The sequence below is a fragment of the Musa acuminata genome, chromosome BXJ1-5, assembly GCF_036884655.1.
Source record: "Musa acuminata AAA Group cultivar baxijiao chromosome BXJ1-5, Cavendish_Baxijiao_AAA, whole genome shotgun sequence".
NCBI classification, from domain to species: domain Eukaryota; kingdom Viridiplantae; phylum Streptophyta; class Magnoliopsida; order Zingiberales; family Musaceae; genus Musa; species Musa acuminata.
In genome coordinates, this window is record NC_088331.1 from 401,827 (window position 1) to 420,316 (window position 18,490).

Sequence of the window (18,490 nt, forward strand, 5' to 3'; positions counted from 1 at the left end):
CGTAGGGTTAACTAAATCGATGGTGAGAAACATTTCTTACTTTCTTGAGCTCTCCAGAAGCATACCCCTTTCTTCCCACGATGGCGTTTTCTTCCTTCTAGCTAAAGAAAACTAGACAAAATGTCCCTTTTATGGCACTCTCGTCTTCAAATCCCCACCCTCACACGCATGCCGTCACTGCGATTTCTCGCATCTTGATCCCCCCCTCTCTCTCTCAGTAGAAAACCTTCCTCTGTCACTTCATTGCAGGTTAAAACTTCTCTCTCTCTCTCTCTGAGTGCTGAAAAAAAAACATTCCTTTTCACTTCATTTCAGTAAAAACCCTTCCTTTATCGCCGTTACTGTTCCCTTGCTAGAAAAAGGGTCAACTTTCGGGTAAAAAGGAACGAGCTTCATGTTTGGAACGTGAGGGCCAGGTTTTCAAACTGTTTCTGTCTTGATTGATTCCTTCATCAGTACCGACTGACACTACGGTGGCTGGATTTGCCTTGGATCATGGGTTGTGGTGGCGTGCTCTGGTTCTTGCTCCTTCTCGCTACTGGATTCGGTGTTTTTGCGGGTGCTGAGCGGCCTGCTGTTGTGAATATTGGAGCTGTGTTAACCTATGATTCCGTCATCGGTAGAGTTGCAAAGGCCGCGATCGAAGCTGCTGTCGCCGATGTCAATGCGAATGCGTCGGTTCTCGGGGGGACGCGGTTGAATCTCGTTATGCGAGATGCAAATTGTAGCGTTTTTCTTGGATCTGCTGCAGGTAATGTGGTTTCTTGCACATGTTTCTTTTGTGTTTCCTCTTGATGATGCTCCGACGGGAGGGTTTATGCTGCCAATCTCAAATAGCTGGAACGAGGTTTGATCTTTTGTGATTAGGCACCAAGAATTATTCTTTTTTTCCTTTTTCTTCTTGATGCATAATCATTAAAGACCAAATCTTATTATAGTTCCTCGAGACTTTATCTTCTTTTTCTCATGGTCCGATTTCTCATTTCAACAAAAAGAAATCTGGAATTGCAACAACCAAATTCACTGTTAATTGGTCAACCATATGTTCTTGATTCACTTAGATTCCTTAGATGTAAAGTTTTCTATTAGCATGATGGTTGATGGATATCCATATCGATCACGCAAGATGGCCTGAATTTATTGAATGAGTCCTTGTAGATCTTCATGTAAATTTCCGGCTTTACATGTCCCCATTTTTGTTGCAACTCACTAGAGAAACAAATTATTGGCCTCGCACCAACACAACGTAGATGATCGAGAAAAAGTTTCAGTTATCACATGAAATCATTATTTGTTGGCACTGATTGATAAATTTGTAATATGAAGGGAATTACTTCATCAAGATGTATTGCATGTATTTGGTATATATGGAAAAGTTGTATGTCTGTTTGCAAGTTCAAAAGAGGTGACAGTCAAATGCTCATTTTATGGTGAAAGAAAAGTGAGGCACAATTACTTCATCAGTAGAACTGTCTGATCTGTCTTATAGAAGTAATGATGTTATATGTCAAATCATTTGCATTGGGTTTTCGTTTGATTCTTTCAATACAAAACTTTTTTTCTTAACCAAGAGATGGTTACCTTTCTCGGAGCCATGGCTATTCCACTTGGTTCTTTTTAAAATTTTTTTAACCATTTTCATCTCCTGCAGCCTTGAGTGTTCTGGAGCATGATGCAATTGCCCTAATTGGACCGCAATCCTCTGCAATAGCTCACATGATTTCATCTATTTCTGGTGGACTTCAAATACCACTCATATCTTTTGCAGCTACAGATCCGACTCTTTCTTCTTCTCAATTTCCCTTCTTTGTTCGCACGACACACTGTGATTCCTATCAGATGGCAGCGATGGCAGATCTAATAGAATATTTTGGATGGAGACAAGTCATTGCAATTTATGTAGATGATGATTACGGAAGGAACGGGATATACTATCTTGATGACGAGCTTGCAGAGAACATGTCAAAGATGTATAAGATTGCGTTGCCAGTCAAAGCTACTCGGAATAAGATTATAGATTTGCTGCAGAAGTCGAAGACATTAGGTCCACGAGTCTATGTGGTGCATGTTACCCCAGACTCTGGTCTTAATATATTTTCCGTTGCTGAGCAGCTTCATATGATGACTGATGGATATGTTTGGCTGGCTACAGATTGGCTTTCTACTGTTCTTGATACATCTCAAACAGCCGCTTCTAATTCTATAAGTTATTTGCAAGGAGTAGTAAGTTTTCGTCAATACATTCCTCGCTCAAACCAAAAAGAAGCTTTTGTGTCTAGATGGGGTGAATTACAAAAAGAGGGGTTGGTGAGCTTAAACTTGAGTACATATGGCTTCTTTGCATATGATACAGTTTGGGCCACTGCCCATGCTATCAATGACTTCCTTAATGAGTATGAGAACATCACTTTTTCGTCTAACAGTAACCTACAGAGTATAAAGGGAAAGATGCAGCTGGGAACGCTTAAAACTTTTGATGGAGGGCACCTACTAATTAAAAAATTGTTACTCTTGAATTTTACTGGTTTATCTGGTCAAATTCAGTTTGATGGTGATAAAAACCTCATTAGCCGCATGTATGAAATTGTTAATGTTCGTGGTTCAGTGACTAATAGAGTTGGCTACTGGTCTAACCATTCAGGTCTCTCCATCTCTTTACCTGAAAATTTACTCATAAACAGGCCAAAAAATTTGAGCTTCACCCAGGTTCTTGGGAGAATAACTTGGCCAGGTGGGAAGACGGAAACTCCACGTGGTTGGGTGGTGGCAAGTAATGAGAGGCCACTGAGAATAGCAGTTCCTAATAGAGCCAGTTATCTGGAGTTTGTAAGAGTAACAAACAGCGGAGATATGGAGAATGTTAGTGGATATTGCATTGATGTGTTCAAAGAGATAATGAAACTGATTCCTTATGAGGTGCCGTATAAGTTTGTGCCTATTGGAAATGGTCAGACCAATCCAAATTATGATGAGCTTGTGAACATGGTTGTGCAACATGTAATTCCTAATCAGCAACCTCTTTTATTGAGTTAAAACTAGTAGGTTATATCTTTTGGTTTCCTTTATTGCTTACATTTACACTGAAATATATTTTAGGTTGTTGATGCAGCCATTGGAGATATCGCAATAGTCACAAGTCGGAGTAGAAACTCAGATTTTACTCAGCCGTACATCTGTACTGGCCTTGTCATATTGGCTCCAATCAGAAGTATAAAGTCAAGTGCTTGGGTTTTTCTCAGGCCTTTTACTGTTGGAATGTGGTGCGTGACTGGAGCATTCTTTTTTGTCATTGGGGTGGTTATTTGGCTACTTGAGCACAGGGTAAATAGTGATTTCAGGGGCCCACCAACGCGGCAGTGCATAACTATGTTTCTGTAAGCCTTGTTTAGAAACTTTGATTTCGACTTGTAGATTAAGCTTGGATCTGATTTCTACTTATTGAGTTAGCACTTCTAGTAATTCAGCAAGTTCTTCTTTCTTGAATTCTGGTATATGTCTGATTTTGTCTGGCTATATGTGGACATGTATAAGACATCATACAATCTTTGAAAGGTCTTTCTTTACAATCTACTTTTGCAGCTATTTATGGTTGTTAACTAAGAGTTTCTGATTTTTAAAACCTCGACAAACACAACATTTTGCAGAAAGTTGATGGCAATGAATCACAATATAACCTTATTCATTGTTTTCAAGGAAAATCATTCCTTTTTTGTTCCTCGTTCTTCATTTTATCTTACGCTACGAAGATTAAGATGCAAGTAAATTACTAAATTAGGAGGACAAGAACAGTGTCAAGAAGAGTGCATTTGCTTTTGTAAGGACATAAGGCCAGTAGGATCAGAGCAGACTACATGGATGAGACTCTTTCTACAAGCTTAAACACATAAGGATTAGTAGTTGTTGGATTTGGTGAGTCCATGAGCTATTTTAGTTTGTCCTTTCATATATTTTTAAATGTCCATTAGGACTTATGGATACTCCAAAGCATTTTTACTTGCCACTGGCTATTATTGGATGAAGTTTAAACTGATAAGGCTGATAAGGAGCTCATGAATTTGTCTATCTATTGTACTTGACAGACAACAGTGCAATGTGAATCCTGTTTGACTATATCTATTGTGCTTGACAAACATTATGACTTTGTTGTTGTTTGTTTTTGTTGGCTATATCTGTCCTTGTTAAATATAATTCTTACAAACAACCATCAAGGTTTTTAAGTACCAGTTAGTTGTATTGTCTGAGGGCTATTATGTTCTAATGCTATGGACAATACAGCTCAGTTTTTATTATTAAGTAGATCTAATAATTAAAAATTACTAAATCAACTTTTAATCAGGTTGTTGGAAATAATCTTGGTTGAACCTTACTATCAAGGAACCTTATGTTTGACCCAATGTGTCGGTACATTTGATGACAAGTTCTAGTTGAGATGCTCACTACCGGTTATAAAGTTCGACTTTGGTTGGAATACATCATTTCTATCTAAGAAAACAAATTCTTGTTTCTCAATGTTTTTCAAAAGTACGGCCTTCTAGTTTATTCGGATTTTCCTGCGCAATCAAGTTATAAAAACTTTGTATTTCGGAGATTTGTTCTAGTCATTTGAGGTCCTACTTTAGGACAAATAACATTAAAAAAACCTATAATCTTATTTTATTTGGAAAATTTTAAAGATCTTCATAATTTATTAAAGCGTGCTATATTCCAATATTCTGATCCCAAGTATATATCTATATGATGTTTTATGCCCATTTTATTTTTTGAGTACCCTGACATGCATGCCAGCAAAACTTGGTCAGAGAAGTTCATGACTCAAAATTGATCACCAGCCTTGACTAGCTTTTTCTTGATTCATATTGGAATTTAAATGTTCATGGCTTATGACTGACATATTTAATTAACTTGCATATTTTTTACAGGTTTAGTTTCTCAACACCTTTCCAGTCACAGCGTAAGTGATTTCTGAATGTGATTCATGGTGTATAAATACTAGTCATCATTCTTGATGCTTAAAACCTTTCACAAATAGTGGATGCAAACTAATATTTTACAAATTTTGTTCCAGAAGAAGAAATTTTGAGCACACTTGGACGATTTGTTATGATGGTATGGCTATTTCTACTGATGGTAATAACGTCAAGCTACACTGCAAGTTTAACTTCATTTCTTACTGTCCAACAACTTTCATCTCCAATAAAAGGAATTGACAGTTTAATTGCTAGTAATGAACCTATTGGTTACCAAGAAGGATCTTTTGCCCGAAGCTACCTTGTAGATGGACTTAATGTACAACCATCAAGGCTTGTTTCACTTGGTTCTCCCGAAGCTTACAAAGAAGCACTAGAACGTGGGCCAAAAAATGGAGGTGTGGCAGCAATTGTAGATGAGCTTCCATATGTTGAGTTGTTTGTAGCAAAAACAAGTGGATTTGGCATCATAGGGCAGTCCTTCACGAGGAATGGATGGGGATTTGTAAGTAAACTCTTTCAAGCACACAAACACAAAATAGTGAATGCATATGAATTGAAATTTTCTTGATGAATACTTAGTTTTTTTTTTTTTTTTTTTCAAATTTCAAGAACCATGTTTCTGAATGATTTTGTTGCAAGAAATTTTATCATATTCTTCTTTTGTATAGAAGGGAGTAAAAAATTGCTTCCTTCATTTCTTTTTGATAAATAAAAATAAGATGATGACAAACATTTTCACTAGCATGCTAAATTTAAATTATAATGAAATTAAATATTATATTGGTTACTGAAAATTTCCAACCAAACTTTGCAGTTGATCAACAATAGTCATTTCATTTATAGGGCAAAATATTTGAGTCTTGATTTCTTTTTATATCTGTTTTTTTAATCCAATCCAGTAATAAATTAAATAAAACATCCATGTCACTCAGTTTGTAATCTTAGGTTTAATTTATAGCTTATCCACGATGGCTATAAATATTTTAATATTTTATAAAATGGCCTTCAGCAAATATTTTAAACATGAGATCTCTTCCTTTTAAATTTAAGTTGTTGTGTGTCAGAATTTTTGTTATGCCACTCTTCAGAAACAAATTAATTCACTTTTGTAATTCATAATAAAGATACCTGCGTCTTTCATCATCAAAATTTAGACATCCCTGCTTCCCTGATTTACTTTCCAATATTAGGTACTGTGTTGTTCTATTTTATGTGAAATTGTGAGAATTGTTTACAAAATATTTCAAAGCAAATTTCAACCGCACATTATATCACACTTTCCTCAAGTAATTCATCCAACACATTTATAGTTTAGTATTATTTTACTGTGTTTTTAGTTTTATTCTAATCATGAATATCATGTACATGTTTTGTTCTTTTCATGGTATGAACAGTACAATATTTGTGTACTATTTGTTTATTCTACCAGTGTTTAGTATTTGTTGGGACGGCACTGTTCCCTGTCTCCCTCCACTATATGCAATTTCAGGCTCTTCCCCTGCTTATGATTCTTTCTGTGCCCACAGAGACAGCCCACCAATGTTCGCTGTTGATCATCTTTTCTGTTCAGTTAGCAAAGAATTGGCTATTTCTTAAGGTTGTCTTTTGTCATTGTCATCCCACCAGTCTACTACCTGATTGCTGACTTGACACTTCTTGTGAATGATTAAACTACACTTCATTGATATGATTCATAAAAAAAGATGAAATGATTCTTTGAATCAGAAATGTCTCCAATTTATAACAGATTGTTCCAGTGAATCTTGTGATGCTTGTTTGGTTTGTTCTCTGCCATCATGACATTGCTTTCCTTTGTTTTATGATATTAGGCATTTCCAAGAGATTCTCCCCTTGCGATAGATATGTCAACAGCTATGCTCAAGCTCTCTGAGAATGGGGAACTGCAGAGGATTCACAAAAAGTGGTTTTGCAACACAAGCTGCATCGTTCAGAGTGGCATAAACTCTGAGCCTGACCAGCTTCACTTCAACAGCTTTTGGGGGTTATTTCTGGTCTGTGGTGTTGCTACTGTTGCATCTCTTATCTTGTTTTTTCTAAGGTCAATCTGGCAGTTTATTCGCTTCAATAGGAAGCACAGAGAGCCTGCATCCACCTGTGAGCTACCAAACAGGGGCTGTACTCAAGTCATTTTTCGCTTCTTTGATTTCATTGACAAGAAAGAAGAAGCCATTAAGAACGCGTTCAAGCAGAGGAACACCTCTCTTCCAGAAAGTAGCTGATTCCTCACCGAACTTTTTGTGTAAGTAGACCTACGGAGAAGGTTGTTGTGCATTGGTCATTATGTGGGCCTTTATGATGGCTTCTTTATCAGACTTCATATATCCTAAACAGTTCTCATCCGTATGTCACTTAATAATCTATATTCATGAAGCATCCCTTGCTTTACTATTTGCATGATGCGTTGGCTTTAGCATTCTCAATAGTCCTTTCAGTTTATGCCAGGATATTCTAGATCACTTTGTGTGAGCAAAAATTTCTTATCCTGTCTATTCAAAGCTGTATTTTGTAAACTAGAGCAATATATCGCAACGTGACAATGTTTCTTTGCATGAGGGTCGACCTTGGTGTCTGTTCCTTCATGAAAACAGCTTCTCTGCTTTGCAGGTTAACATCACATACCTTGACACTTAACGAAACCCTGCATCGCCAGGAGCTTTGTGCACTGTGTGTGGACAGAGCCTCTTGGCAACTTAGTTCTTGAATCAGCTTTTTGAAGTCTGAGGATTACTTCCAGTTCTTTTGGAGAAACTTAACATACTCTTTTGTGGTGCAGGTCGTAGGTGGGCATTGCTTTCACGGGGCGATTCCATGCGAATCACTTCTCTCCAAAGCCAATCTGATTGGATTCTTCGGTAGGTGGAAGCTGTTGTGATCACTTGTTCTTGGAGAGGCAGATGTGAACTCATGAGCCCACCATCTGTCTCCGTCCAATCTCCTTGTCGTGGATGTCGATATCATGAAAGAACCATTCTACTTGTTTGCAGATTCCATGCCTAGTGGCCTTAGTGGCACACTTATTGTTGGGTTGGTTTCTCAAAGAATATATGCTTCATGAGACGACAGTCTACTAGATGAAGTCAAATGTAGTCTTCTTCACTAGATCATGTCTGTTTACCTTTAGATTTATCTATTTGTTAGCTGATATGATGCTGATGTGATATGCTCATATTGTGATGACATGATGCTGATGTGTCACACTGAGTAATCTGCAAGAATAACACCACCTTCTCATATTCTCTGTCGCTCTCTTCTCTTCTACTCATCAAGATAAAACAGTCACTTGTCCCTCTCACCCATTAGTTTGGCTGAATCGTTTGCTACGCCAAATGAGCATGTTTTGCTGTGTCTTGCAATGAGATATATATATATATATATATATATATATATATATATATATATATATATATATATAATATGATAAACTATATTGAGTTAGTGAATCAATAAGCCACAGCAAGCAATAAACTATATTGGTTGTGAGTAGTAGAATTATTTGATTAATAATACATCGATATAATTCTTTTTTGTTTCGGCCTGCATGATGATTGCAGTATATATTTATAGTCCACATGGTTAAATGACGAGCATCTCAGATGATTCCGCTCCCACTCTAAATGCTTTATTATCACTACAGAATCCAAATCAACCACCGCAGTGGCAGTTGTTTTCTGCCTCCATTTTGGTGTGAGAACATTCCATGCTTCTTGGAGACATCTTAATTACTCGGGATGCATTCTCGAAACTGGATCGAAAGAAGGTGGCCATCGAGTGCAGCACAGATTCCTCGAGATGAGAGAAAAATGGGCTTCCCATCCTCTGCAAACACCGTACAAGCCTCGTTAAGCTTATCGATGTCTTTTAACCTCGTTGATTCACCATTGACCGAAGAGAAGAACCACTCACACCTGACACAGTAAGCTGGGAATTCCAAGTGACTGCTTTGACGGCGACATGAGACGTTCCGATCAAGCTTTCTCCTCCAAACATTACGTTCGGGAAGATAACCTTCTTCTCCCTTTCATGGTTTGCCATGCCACACACATCACAGGAATAACCCCAATCTCCGAGTCCAAGGCACTGACTGAATCGATTCCATGCGATTCTGCAAGCAGCGCAATCTTCCGATATCTTCGAGAAAGAAAAACAGTTCTTTTCCTGTTCTCCAAGCTTATAAAGGGATTCTCCCACTGCAGAGGCGGCATGCAATCCTTTCCTTCCCATTAGGTTTTTTTTTTTTTTGGCAAAAGGAGGTTTCAGATCTCTTTCTGCTTTCTCATCTCACAAACATTTCCTGTCTCCAATCCTTTCTTTTAGCTGACTTACCTTCTTCTCTTTTCTGCTGCATAAAAATTTCATTTCAGAGAAGCAACTCTTTCGGGGGGATACTTTCGCATGTTGTGTCCAAGACGATGGCCAGCATGTCTCCGCTGTTCATGATATGGTTCTTGGTTGGCCTTAGTGGCGCGGTGGTTGAGCTTGGCGATGGAACCACCAAGCCTGGCATGGTGAATGTGGGTGTTCTTTTCACCTTTAATTCTACCATCGGAAAGGCAGCCATGGTTGGGATCGAGCTAGCAATAGAAGACGTCAATGCAGACTCCACGATCCTTGCAGGGACCCGGCTGAATGTGATCGCACAGGACACAAACTGCAGCGGCTTTGTTGGAACGATCGAAGGTGAAGAATCGAGGACTTGAGCTTTTAATAAGATTGTTTCTGAATTAACTATACATTAATGCTGGATTTCTTATTAAGAGTATCACATTCTAAAGATTGAGTAAGATCATAAGACTCTGAGAATGTTTTCATTCGATTTGGACTCAGAGAGATGATCAGTTTTGTTTTGGCGAATAATCCAGCTCGAACAATGAGCCTATTCTTCTGTTTCTGAGGTCTTACCTTCAAAAGGGAAGCTCCATTAACTTTAGGATTTGTCACCACTCCATCACAATCTGTGGCTATTTCTGTTCTTTGAGGCTGTTGTTTCTCTTGGTTTCCATCAAGTTCTGCACTGGCCTTCTCCTCCTCCACTGTTCTTCTATGAGCATCTCAAATCTTGTTCCAAGGCACAGTTGAGCTGAGTCTCTTGCTTTAGTTGCATTGTTCTAGCAAGACTAAACTATCGAACACCCATCCAACTGACGGAGAGATTGCATCGTCCTGATTTCTGACTTCCAATGAAGTCCCATGATCTTAAGGATGTATCAAGTTTGTTCCTTCTCCTTCAATCTTCTTCTATGATCATCTCAAAGCTTGTTTTAAGGCACCACACGGATCAGTTCAGCTTTACTTCCACTGTTCCATTGCAGCCTTACGACTGATGGAGAAGAAGGTGGTGGCAGTCGTCGGTCCGCAGTCCTCCGGCATCGGCCATGTCATCTCCCACGTCGTCACCGAGCTCCATGTCCCTCTCTTATCCTTCGCCGCCACCGATCCAACCCTCTCCCCACTGGAGCACCCCTACTTCTTCCGAACAACTCACAGCGACTACTTCCAGATGAACGCCATCGCCGACCTCGTCGAACACTTCGGCTGGCGAGAGGTGACCGCCATCTTCGTCGACGACGACTACGGCAGGGGCGGCGTGATAGCACTCGGCGACGCGCTCGCCAAGAAGCGTTCCAGGATCTCATACAAAGCTGGCTTCCCTCCCAACGCTGGCCCGACCGCGATCAATGACTTGCTGGTGAGAGTCAATCTCATGGAGTCTCGCGTCTTCGTCGTGCATGTCAACCCTGACACCGGCATGAACGTCTTCTCCCTCGCCAAGAATATGGGGATGATGGCCACCGGATACGTGTGGATCGCCACAGATTGGCTTGCTTCCACTCTGGATTCGGTCGTGCAACCAGATCCCAACGCCATGAGCCTCCTCCAAGGCGCCATTATTCTTCGCCACCACACACCGGATTCAGCTTCCAAGAGGCGATTCACAGCTCGGTGGAACGCCATGATTCGCGCAGGAAACGCTTCGTCCGGCTTGAACAGCTACGGCCTCTACGCTTACGATTCACTCTGGGTGGTTGCTCGTGCCATCGATCGATTTCTAAGTGCAGGAAACACCATCAACTTCTCTGCAGATCCTCGCTTGCACGAAGCCAATGGCAGCACTCTGCACTTCTCGACGCTGCGTATTTTCGACGGAGGCGAAAGCTTGCTTCAGCTGCTGCTGCTCACAAACTTCACCGGATTGACAGGCCAAATCGAGTTCGATTCGGAGAGAAATCTCATCCGACCATCTTATGACATCCTCAACATAGGCGGAGGACCTCGATTGATCGGATACTGGTCCAATTACTCTGGTCTCTCGGTTATTGCTCCTGAGATCTTATACCAGCAGCCACCGAACACTTCCACCACGAGCCAGCAGCAGCTTTTCGGTGTCGTGTGGCCCGGCGAAACGACGGCGCCGCCGCGTGGTTGGGTGTTCCCCAACGATGGCAAGCCTCTCAGGATCGGAGTTCCGAACCGAGCGAGCTTCAAGGAGTTCGTGACCAACAGTTCCAACTCCGACGATCTCGGTGGCTTCTGCATCGATGTGTTCAATGCTGCAATCAAGCTGCTGCCTTACCCGGTTCCTTGCTCGTTTGTGCTGATCGGAGACGGTTCTAGGAATCCAAATTACGACGAAATCGTCAACATGGTCGCTCGAAATGTGAGTGCTTCTCATATCGTATAGCTATCACTCGTTTGCTCTTGTCGATGCAGACTCCGGTTGTCCGAGGTGTCGGATCGTGGATCTAATATCGAGTCTCCTAAGTTTGCCGTAAGCTCGGCGTCAAGAGATGCAAAACCATGTCCGATAGAAGCTCAGAGTCGGAAAAGTAGCAAAGGAATCGGGGATTCGGAGTGTCGTGTAATCGGAGCCTTTTGTAGTTATCCATCCATCCGAGATCGTCGGGCATTAATTACTCGGACAGACACAAAGGATCGTCCGAATCATCTCTCCCTCTTAAGCCAATCTAATGCATTCTTGGTTGTTCTCTCTTTAGGAGCTCGATGCTGCTGTAGGGGACATTGCAATCGTGAGGAACAGAATCAAGATCGTGGATTTCACGCAGCCATACACCGAATCAGGACTCGTTATAGTCACTCGAGTTCGGGAGAGCAGCTCAAGTGCTTGGGCCTTCCTGAAGCCATTCACGTTGGAGATGTGGTGCGCCACCGGAGCTTTCTTCCTCGTTGTGGGTGCAGCCGTTTGGATTCTCGAGCACAGAGAGAACCCCGAGTTCCGCGGCACTCCGAAACAACAGATCGCAACCATGTTCTGGTGAGTGTAGTCTGCTGCTTCGAGCATGCATGCCCGTCATAAGATCGATTACTCTTCTGAATCGTGATCTACGTTGGATTGTATCTGTCCCTGCGTGGCTATGAACCGATCCAGAGCTTGCTTCTCTTCGGCGGTATCATGATGAAACATCATTAGGTGACGATTCCATCACGCCAGCAAGCATGAAAACACTCGCTGAATCTGCTTCATGCTGTTCTTACAGCTTAATCAGTCGATAAATCTTGCTCCTATGAATTGACTCGTACTACCATCTCCAATCTTGCAGGTTTAGCTTTTCGACGATGTTTTTCGTGCACAGTAAGTGAGCTTAACTCTGTATTCGTCATCGTTTTATGTGCTTCTGCTCCATCTGGATTCCATTTTTTTGTCTCGGAATTCAACTAATTTTGTCTGAAAATTGTGCAGGAGAGAACACGGTGAGCACACTCGGGCGATTCGTGCTGATCGTGTGGCTATTTGTGGTCCTAATCATCAACTCAAGCTACACAGCCAGCTTAACGTCGATCCTCACAGTTCAGCAGCTGTCTTCGGGGATTACAGGCCTCGACAGCCTTCTCTCAACCTCCGACCCAATTGGCTACCAGGAGGGGAAGTTTGCAAGAAACTACATGATAGAGGAGCTCAACATTCCGGAATCCAGGCTGAAGCCATTGAACTCCCCTGAAGAGTATGCTAAAGCTCTCGAGCTTGGACCAAAAGGTGGTGGTGTCGCAGCCATAGTCGATGAGATTCCTTACGTTGAGATCTTGCTCTCCGTCTACTGCCACTTCAGAATAGTGGGCCCAGAATTCACCAAAAATGGATGGGGATTCGTAAGCATCATGATTTATGATTTATATATGAATTCTTCAAGTTTAGCTGCATTAAATGTCCTCCATTCTCATTCTCATCGTATGAACTTCTGAACCGAGCCTTAAGAACTCATTTTGTAGATTTCTCTTGACAATTTGTGATTTAGCTCCATTTTAACTGATGCCAGAGTTTGGATGAGAACTGTTCATCAGCACCGTTACAATTCTGATCATACGAATTCTTCGAGTCGAGCTGCAAATAAATGTTCACCATTCTCATATCAGAATATAAACATGATATCTCCAAGTGACGAACTTGCAAACTGCATCTCATCTTAGGGACTCATTTTGTAGATTTCTACTCACAATTCGTCATGTTAGCTTAATTTTCTGCTGCCAAAATCTCCCTGTTGTATTTATTGTCTTCGCTGTCTGTAAACATCTAACATGGACTTGGAACTTCATCATCGAACACAGGCATTCCAGAGAGACTCTCCTCTCGCAGTTGACTTGTCTACTGCAATCCTGACACTGTCCGAGAATGGTGATCTCCAAAGAATCCATGACAAGTGGCTATCGCGAACTGAATGTTCTTCGCAAGATACCGACCTAGAAGCCAACCGGCTAAGTCTCAGGAGCTTCTGGGGTCTCTTCCTCCTCTCCGGCATCGTGTGCGTTCTTGCTCTCATCGTCTACATCATCAAGACATGCTGTCAGTACAGCAAGTTTAGCAGCACAGAGGCTGGCAAATCCAAGGAAAATGTCGAGGTAAGCAGCAACCGAATGGATCCCAAACTTAGCAAGTTAAAGAGCTTCAAGAACTTGATGCACTTCGTCGATACCAAGGAAGAAGAGATTGATAAGGTGATCAAGAGGAGACTGAGTGACAAACAACAACAACAAGGTGCTTCTACTTCAGATAATGGGCCTTCTACGTCACATGCGTAGAAGTTGGTATTGAGATGTAGCTATCTCTTGCTAAGTCGCAATGGATGTCCAAGTAATAGCTAGTTTCTTGCAGAAAGGAGCTTTTGTTGTAATATGATTTGCAACTTCTACAGAAAAGAATGATATTGTTATTCTGATGAAAAGAGTGTCACCTGGAAGTTCTGAGATCGAGTTAGGAACAATTACCTCAGAATATGCATCTCCTCTCGCTCAGTACTCTTATCTTGGCAAAGAAAAAAGGTTTGGCTTTTCATGATTGATGGCAAGTGGAGCTTGTTTTGGTGATCACAGATCACAGTCTCTGTTCACTGGCTGAACCTGATAACAGCAATGAGCAGAGATTTTAGATTTCTGTTGCTACTTATGGTTGGTGGGCACTTTGAAGGTAAAAACCAGTGAATTTAATGCAACAATCTGATGCAATGAGGCTATGACACATCTTTTTATTGGGTCAGCTAAATAGAACAATCAAATGATCACTTATCATCATAATTAGGCATCTAGAAAATCGTATGAATCAGTGTCATAAAACAAATTTTAGTGCACAATGTCGCTTGACAAAATAAACCTCAGATTGGCATCAGTTTCATACTAAGCATGACCATTCTTTGCTTGTACAAGAATCAAGAATCAAATTCTGGTCTTTGTAGAGAAAATGAGATGGCAAAATCAATTACACAAAGAAATGGGAGCAGAATTCAATACAATTTTTTTTTTTTTTGGCTGAAGATTGAGGAAAAACAAAAAGTAATAGGGGACTCTACACCCTAACTTATCATTGACACATGCCCACCTTGTGTCCAACAAAAAGATCTTTTGAGTCAAAATTAAAACGAAATATATTTCCAGAAAAACACCAATTGTAGAAAGAGATCATGCGCACAACACTCGAGATTGATCCTTTTACTGCCATCAGAAGGACCTCCCTTGGGATTTTCCTCCAACATAGTTTTACAGGGTTTAATAGACCAGGAGCAAGATAGCCAACTCTGTGAAAGAGCCGCGTCAGACTGATTGATCTGCATGGAGGTGATCACCGGCATCAGCAGCTACCATCGGTCCTTTTTGGATACTCACTATCAGACTTACTGTTTATTCAGTAAAACAACTCAACCAAACAGGTAACTAGATCAGCAGTACTACACCATTACAGTAACTAACAACAACCGGTGTGCTTATCTTGTGAAAAAAGACCGATCAGAAAATAACAGTCATCTGTCAGAAAGAGAAGATGTGAAATAAAACAATTGATGCGAATGTTCTAGAAGCACATTGCCAGTAGCAAGATAACAGAGAACTGTCAGTGACACTTCCTCCTCCAATGAACGGATTGGCAGTTATAAAAGCATTACCAATTTTGCAATTTGATACGGTTAAGCATGTGAGCTTTGGACAAAAGTTGCAGCTTAGCCAAATGCAGCATAACCAATGTCGTTTAAACAGTTCCAACGACGTCGCATCGCCTTGGCGACATCGTCTTATATATATATATATATATATATATATATACACACACGAGACGGCGTCGTGTTTCCTCGATGACGTTGCCCCACGTGGGAGAAGGAAATGACGACATCGCCTTATATATATATATATATATATATATATCGAACGGTATACCGCTCGGTATACAATATCGTACCGTATCGAGCGAATGTCGAAACTTCAGTACGGTACGATATTTCAATCCTTGCCTTACATCATGCCTGCAGTTGCTACAAACTTGCTCCTATTTTTGTTGGAACTGTTTAAACTCTCAATCATAACCAGCCTAGATTCAAATGGTTCGCAACGATCGCTACCCTGCGATACCGCTACACGCGGGCTAAGGGCATCAAGGGCAGCAATAGTTGTTGCCCTTTCTCGCTTTTGCGTCAACGATTTTAATGTCAAAAGCTTCTCCAAAACATAACACACGCAGTTCAAACCCAATTTTTGCACGAACAACCTAGCTCTGATACCATTATTGGGAAATCTTAGGGGCGACATCATATACGTAGTGGAAGAATAGAAAATAAAATCCTCAATTTCCAAATATATGTTCGTCATCGTGCGAAGATTGGTACGCAAAAATTCGCGAAATAGAAAACCACATGTGAGATACATTGTGTTACTTAGGGAGATCGTATATCCCTGAATCCCTGCATATCTCTAGGAAAGGGTGAAAGAGGTCAAGCGCCCCCCTCTCTAGAGGTGATTCACACAACAGGGCTATCATGATGCTCCTCAAAACTCCAGGCCTGTTCTGAGATGGAGAGGGGAGGAGAATAGGAGAAACAATAAAAAAACACTAGCCTATGAACCACTAGTTCTCTTACATCCAACAGATGGTTCACATATAAATTGATCTAATGAAATTTGATCACAATTTCTTAGATAGAAATAGTGCAGGCTAGAAGAAAAAGTCTCAACTAATTTGATCCTTATTTTGTTTCAATAATCTAGTGTACCATATCAGTTGCCAATTTTTGATGGGCCTGCCACCTTCATGTTAGGTACTGGACTTAGCAATAAGAGATGATAGACACTGGACCTAACAATAAGAGATGAGAACAAAGGAGAAAGATAAGAACTTTGTTCCAACTTCAAGACTTCATTGCACAATCTCTGAAAGCAATCATTGAAGGTAACAGCTTTATTAATTTGTAGTAAAATAATAACTAGGATATGCAATCAATGATAAATACACTTGATCATGAAGAAATTTTTATTTCATAACTCCCATGGAGCTACACATAATCCATGAATCAATTTCAAGATCAAGACCCAAACATAATACAGAGATATGACAACCTGACAGCAAAAGAAGCATGGAAAGAAAAAGGAACAGATACGATAGTCAAGTGGAAACAAAGGAAAGAAAGCCAAGAGATAATCAAATAAAAATCAGGAAACAGGTACAGATATGTACCAAGCATGTTCAGCTCCTTCAGGCCTGATTCCTTCCTGAAATAAATAATGAACTGGATAAGAATCTTTATTGGAGGAATTGGAAAGAAATCAATAACCTAATTTTAAAAATAACTGATCGTGAACTAATCTGTAAATTAACTGCATACGATAAGCAACATAAAACTTTGTTATATAGTTAGCATAATCACATCAGCAAGGGGAAAAGTAATTTTATAACAAAGCTTTGTTCCATTAATAGTTTTATGTAATAAACCTCTCAGTAAACACATACAGGACAAGATCCAAGACTGACACAAGCATGTTACTTGGTTATGTCCAATGTAATATCAGATTCATTATGTAAAAGAAAATTGAACTCAGAATACTGAAAAAGCCAATTCTATAAAGTACACAAGTCAAAAGAAGAAATAACCAGGAGGGAGCCTAGCGTGCTGCTTCATCCAAAAGGCTTTTAATTAGGGCTAATCTAAAAAGAGAAGGGTAGTGACAAGATAAAAGGGCATATCCAATGCATAAGGTTCCCACCAATTTATAGTAAGACAAGCTAAAAAACATAAATATAGTATACAGCTGGTGTCCTTTGCATGATGAAACAAAAATTTGAACATGGATCTAGCAACAAGACCCATCAGATGTGACCGTGGGATGACCTCCTAGATGGGGAACGTTGATATCTAATAGGAGAACTAGACCTATCAGATGTGTCCCGTCGTTTGTGCTCCCTGTTTTCCACCGCAGGCGCCATCCTTCGCCACAAAGTAGCCAAAGCTCCTAGTCGCAATATAATCAAGTAATTGATATCACTGAGTTCAAGCTAAAATTCGTCAGAACAAGCACTATAGTCAGATTGACGAACAAAAACTAATTTTCCATTAATATCATGAAGCAATAAAGCAGGATTAAGAAAAGCACACATTTCCCACAAATAGAGTATCTCGATTCCAGAGCCCACCAAAGACAATGGGCAAAACCATAGCTCAAAGCCATCAAACGAAAGGATAAGACAAAGAAACTTTATAGAACACCAAGAAAAGAGAAAAAAACCTAACTTTAACGCGCTCGTCAATTTTAATTCTCACTGCACTATACTATTTGTACCAGTTGAAAACAACGAAAGAACGAAAACAAAGATGGCAGGAATACTAACTGAGATGTGTGTGATACGAAAGAGAGAAAAAGAAAATCCGCGACAGCCAAGAAAAAGGGATCTCAGAGGAGAAACTTTCATTCGAGAGAGGCAGGAGAGGGAATGGAAGGATAGCCCTATCCAACGACGGAGCGTTCGCCACCGAGGGGAGGCGCCTCGGACGAACGCGCTGGGAGTCCGTCGCTCCACATATATATACGCAGCGGCCGTACGAAGGGGCGGAAACGGGTCGAGTTATTAAATTTCCGGATGCAACCCGCGTCTTAAACGGGTCGGATCTAGGACTCATTTGGCAAACTTCTACGGCCCAAAAACGTTTCGCAGGCCCACAAATTGCAAATGAATAACGTCTCGTACCCAAGTCTTTACCTTAAAAGCCACGTGGGCTCCACCAATGGGCCCCAGTTGA

The 18,490-nt window shown here is 40.6% G+C and overlaps 2 protein-coding genes and 1 long non-coding RNA gene across 9 annotated transcripts; 2 read left to right on the forward strand and 1 right to left on the reverse strand.

The window, feature by feature from the left end:
• Window positions 1-118: 118 nt before the first annotated feature.
• On the forward strand, window positions 119-8,157 carry LOC103983684 (glutamate receptor 3.7). Its single transcript, XM_018826712.2, has 8 exons — window positions 119-249; window positions 357-751; window positions 1,652-2,997; window positions 3,097-3,374; window positions 4,920-4,951; window positions 5,066-5,472; window positions 6,800-7,230; window positions 7,765-8,157. The coding sequence occupies exons 2-7, from the start codon at window positions 496-498 to the stop codon at window positions 7,208-7,210; spliced, it is 2,730 nt and encodes a 909-aa protein (XP_018682257.2). The 5' UTR covers window positions 119-249; window positions 357-495; the 3' UTR covers window positions 7,211-7,230; window positions 7,765-8,157.
• Window positions 8,158-9,003: 846 nt separating this feature from the next.
• Window positions 9,004-14,211, forward strand: LOC103983683 (glutamate receptor 3.4-like). Of its 6 annotated transcripts, none has more exons than XM_065181261.1 (7): window positions 9,004-9,668; window positions 10,301-10,677; window positions 10,762-11,646; window positions 11,984-12,261; window positions 12,548-12,579; window positions 12,688-13,094; window positions 13,551-14,211. In XM_065181261.1, the coding sequence occupies exons 1-7, from the start codon at window positions 9,086-9,088 to the stop codon at window positions 14,019-14,021; spliced, it is 3,033 nt and encodes a 1,010-aa protein (XP_065037333.1). In that variant the 5' UTR covers window positions 9,004-9,085; the 3' UTR covers window positions 14,022-14,211. The 6 variants fall into 6 exon arrangements, 5 of the variants coding, with proteins under 5 accessions (XP_065037333.1, XP_065037334.1, XP_009399220.2 ...); XM_065181262.1 differs by having other exon boundaries at window positions 9,005-9,241; window positions 9,353-9,668; window positions 10,301-11,646; XM_009400945.3 differs by having other exon boundaries at window positions 9,005-9,215; window positions 9,353-9,668; window positions 10,301-11,646.
• LOC135672840 (uncharacterized) lies at window positions 13,196-18,233 on the reverse strand. Of its 2 annotated transcripts, none has more exons than XR_010513118.1 (4): window positions 17,627-18,233; window positions 16,933-16,967; window positions 14,208-14,339; window positions 13,196-13,765 (listed from the first exon to the last, which is right to left on the reverse strand). It is a non-coding gene; the product is annotated as an uncharacterized LOC135672840 (long non-coding RNA). The 2 variants fall into 2 exon arrangements; XR_010513117.1 differs by having other exon boundaries at window positions 13,196-14,128.
• Window positions 18,234-18,490: the final 257 nt, after the last annotated feature.

Bases quoted from the DNA above. Each gene is read 5' to 3' on its own strand.
- LOC103983684 (XM_018826712.2), top strand. From the start codon at position 496: ATGGGTTGTGGTGGCGTGCTCTGGTTCTTGCTCCTTCTCGCTACTGGA. The intron at 2,998-3,096 runs GTAATTCCTAAT...AATATATTTTAG, and splicing joins TGAACATGGTTGTGCAACAT to GTTGTTGATGCAGCCATTGG. The intron at 3,375-4,919 runs GTAAGCCTTGTT...TATTTTTTACAG, and splicing joins CAGTGCATAACTATGTTTCT to GTTTAGTTTCTCAACACCTT.
- LOC103983683 (XM_065181259.1), top strand. From the start codon at position 9,086: ATGCGATTCTGCAAGCAGCGCAATCTTCCGATATCTTCGAGAAAGAAA. The intron at 9,669-10,300 runs GTGAAGAATCGA...GTTCCATTGCAG, and splicing joins CTTTGTTGGAACGATCGAAG to CCTTACGACTGATGGAGAAG. The intron at 12,262-12,547 runs GTGAGTGTAGTC...CCAATCTTGCAG, and splicing joins CAGATCGCAACCATGTTCTG to GTTTAGCTTTTCGACGATGT.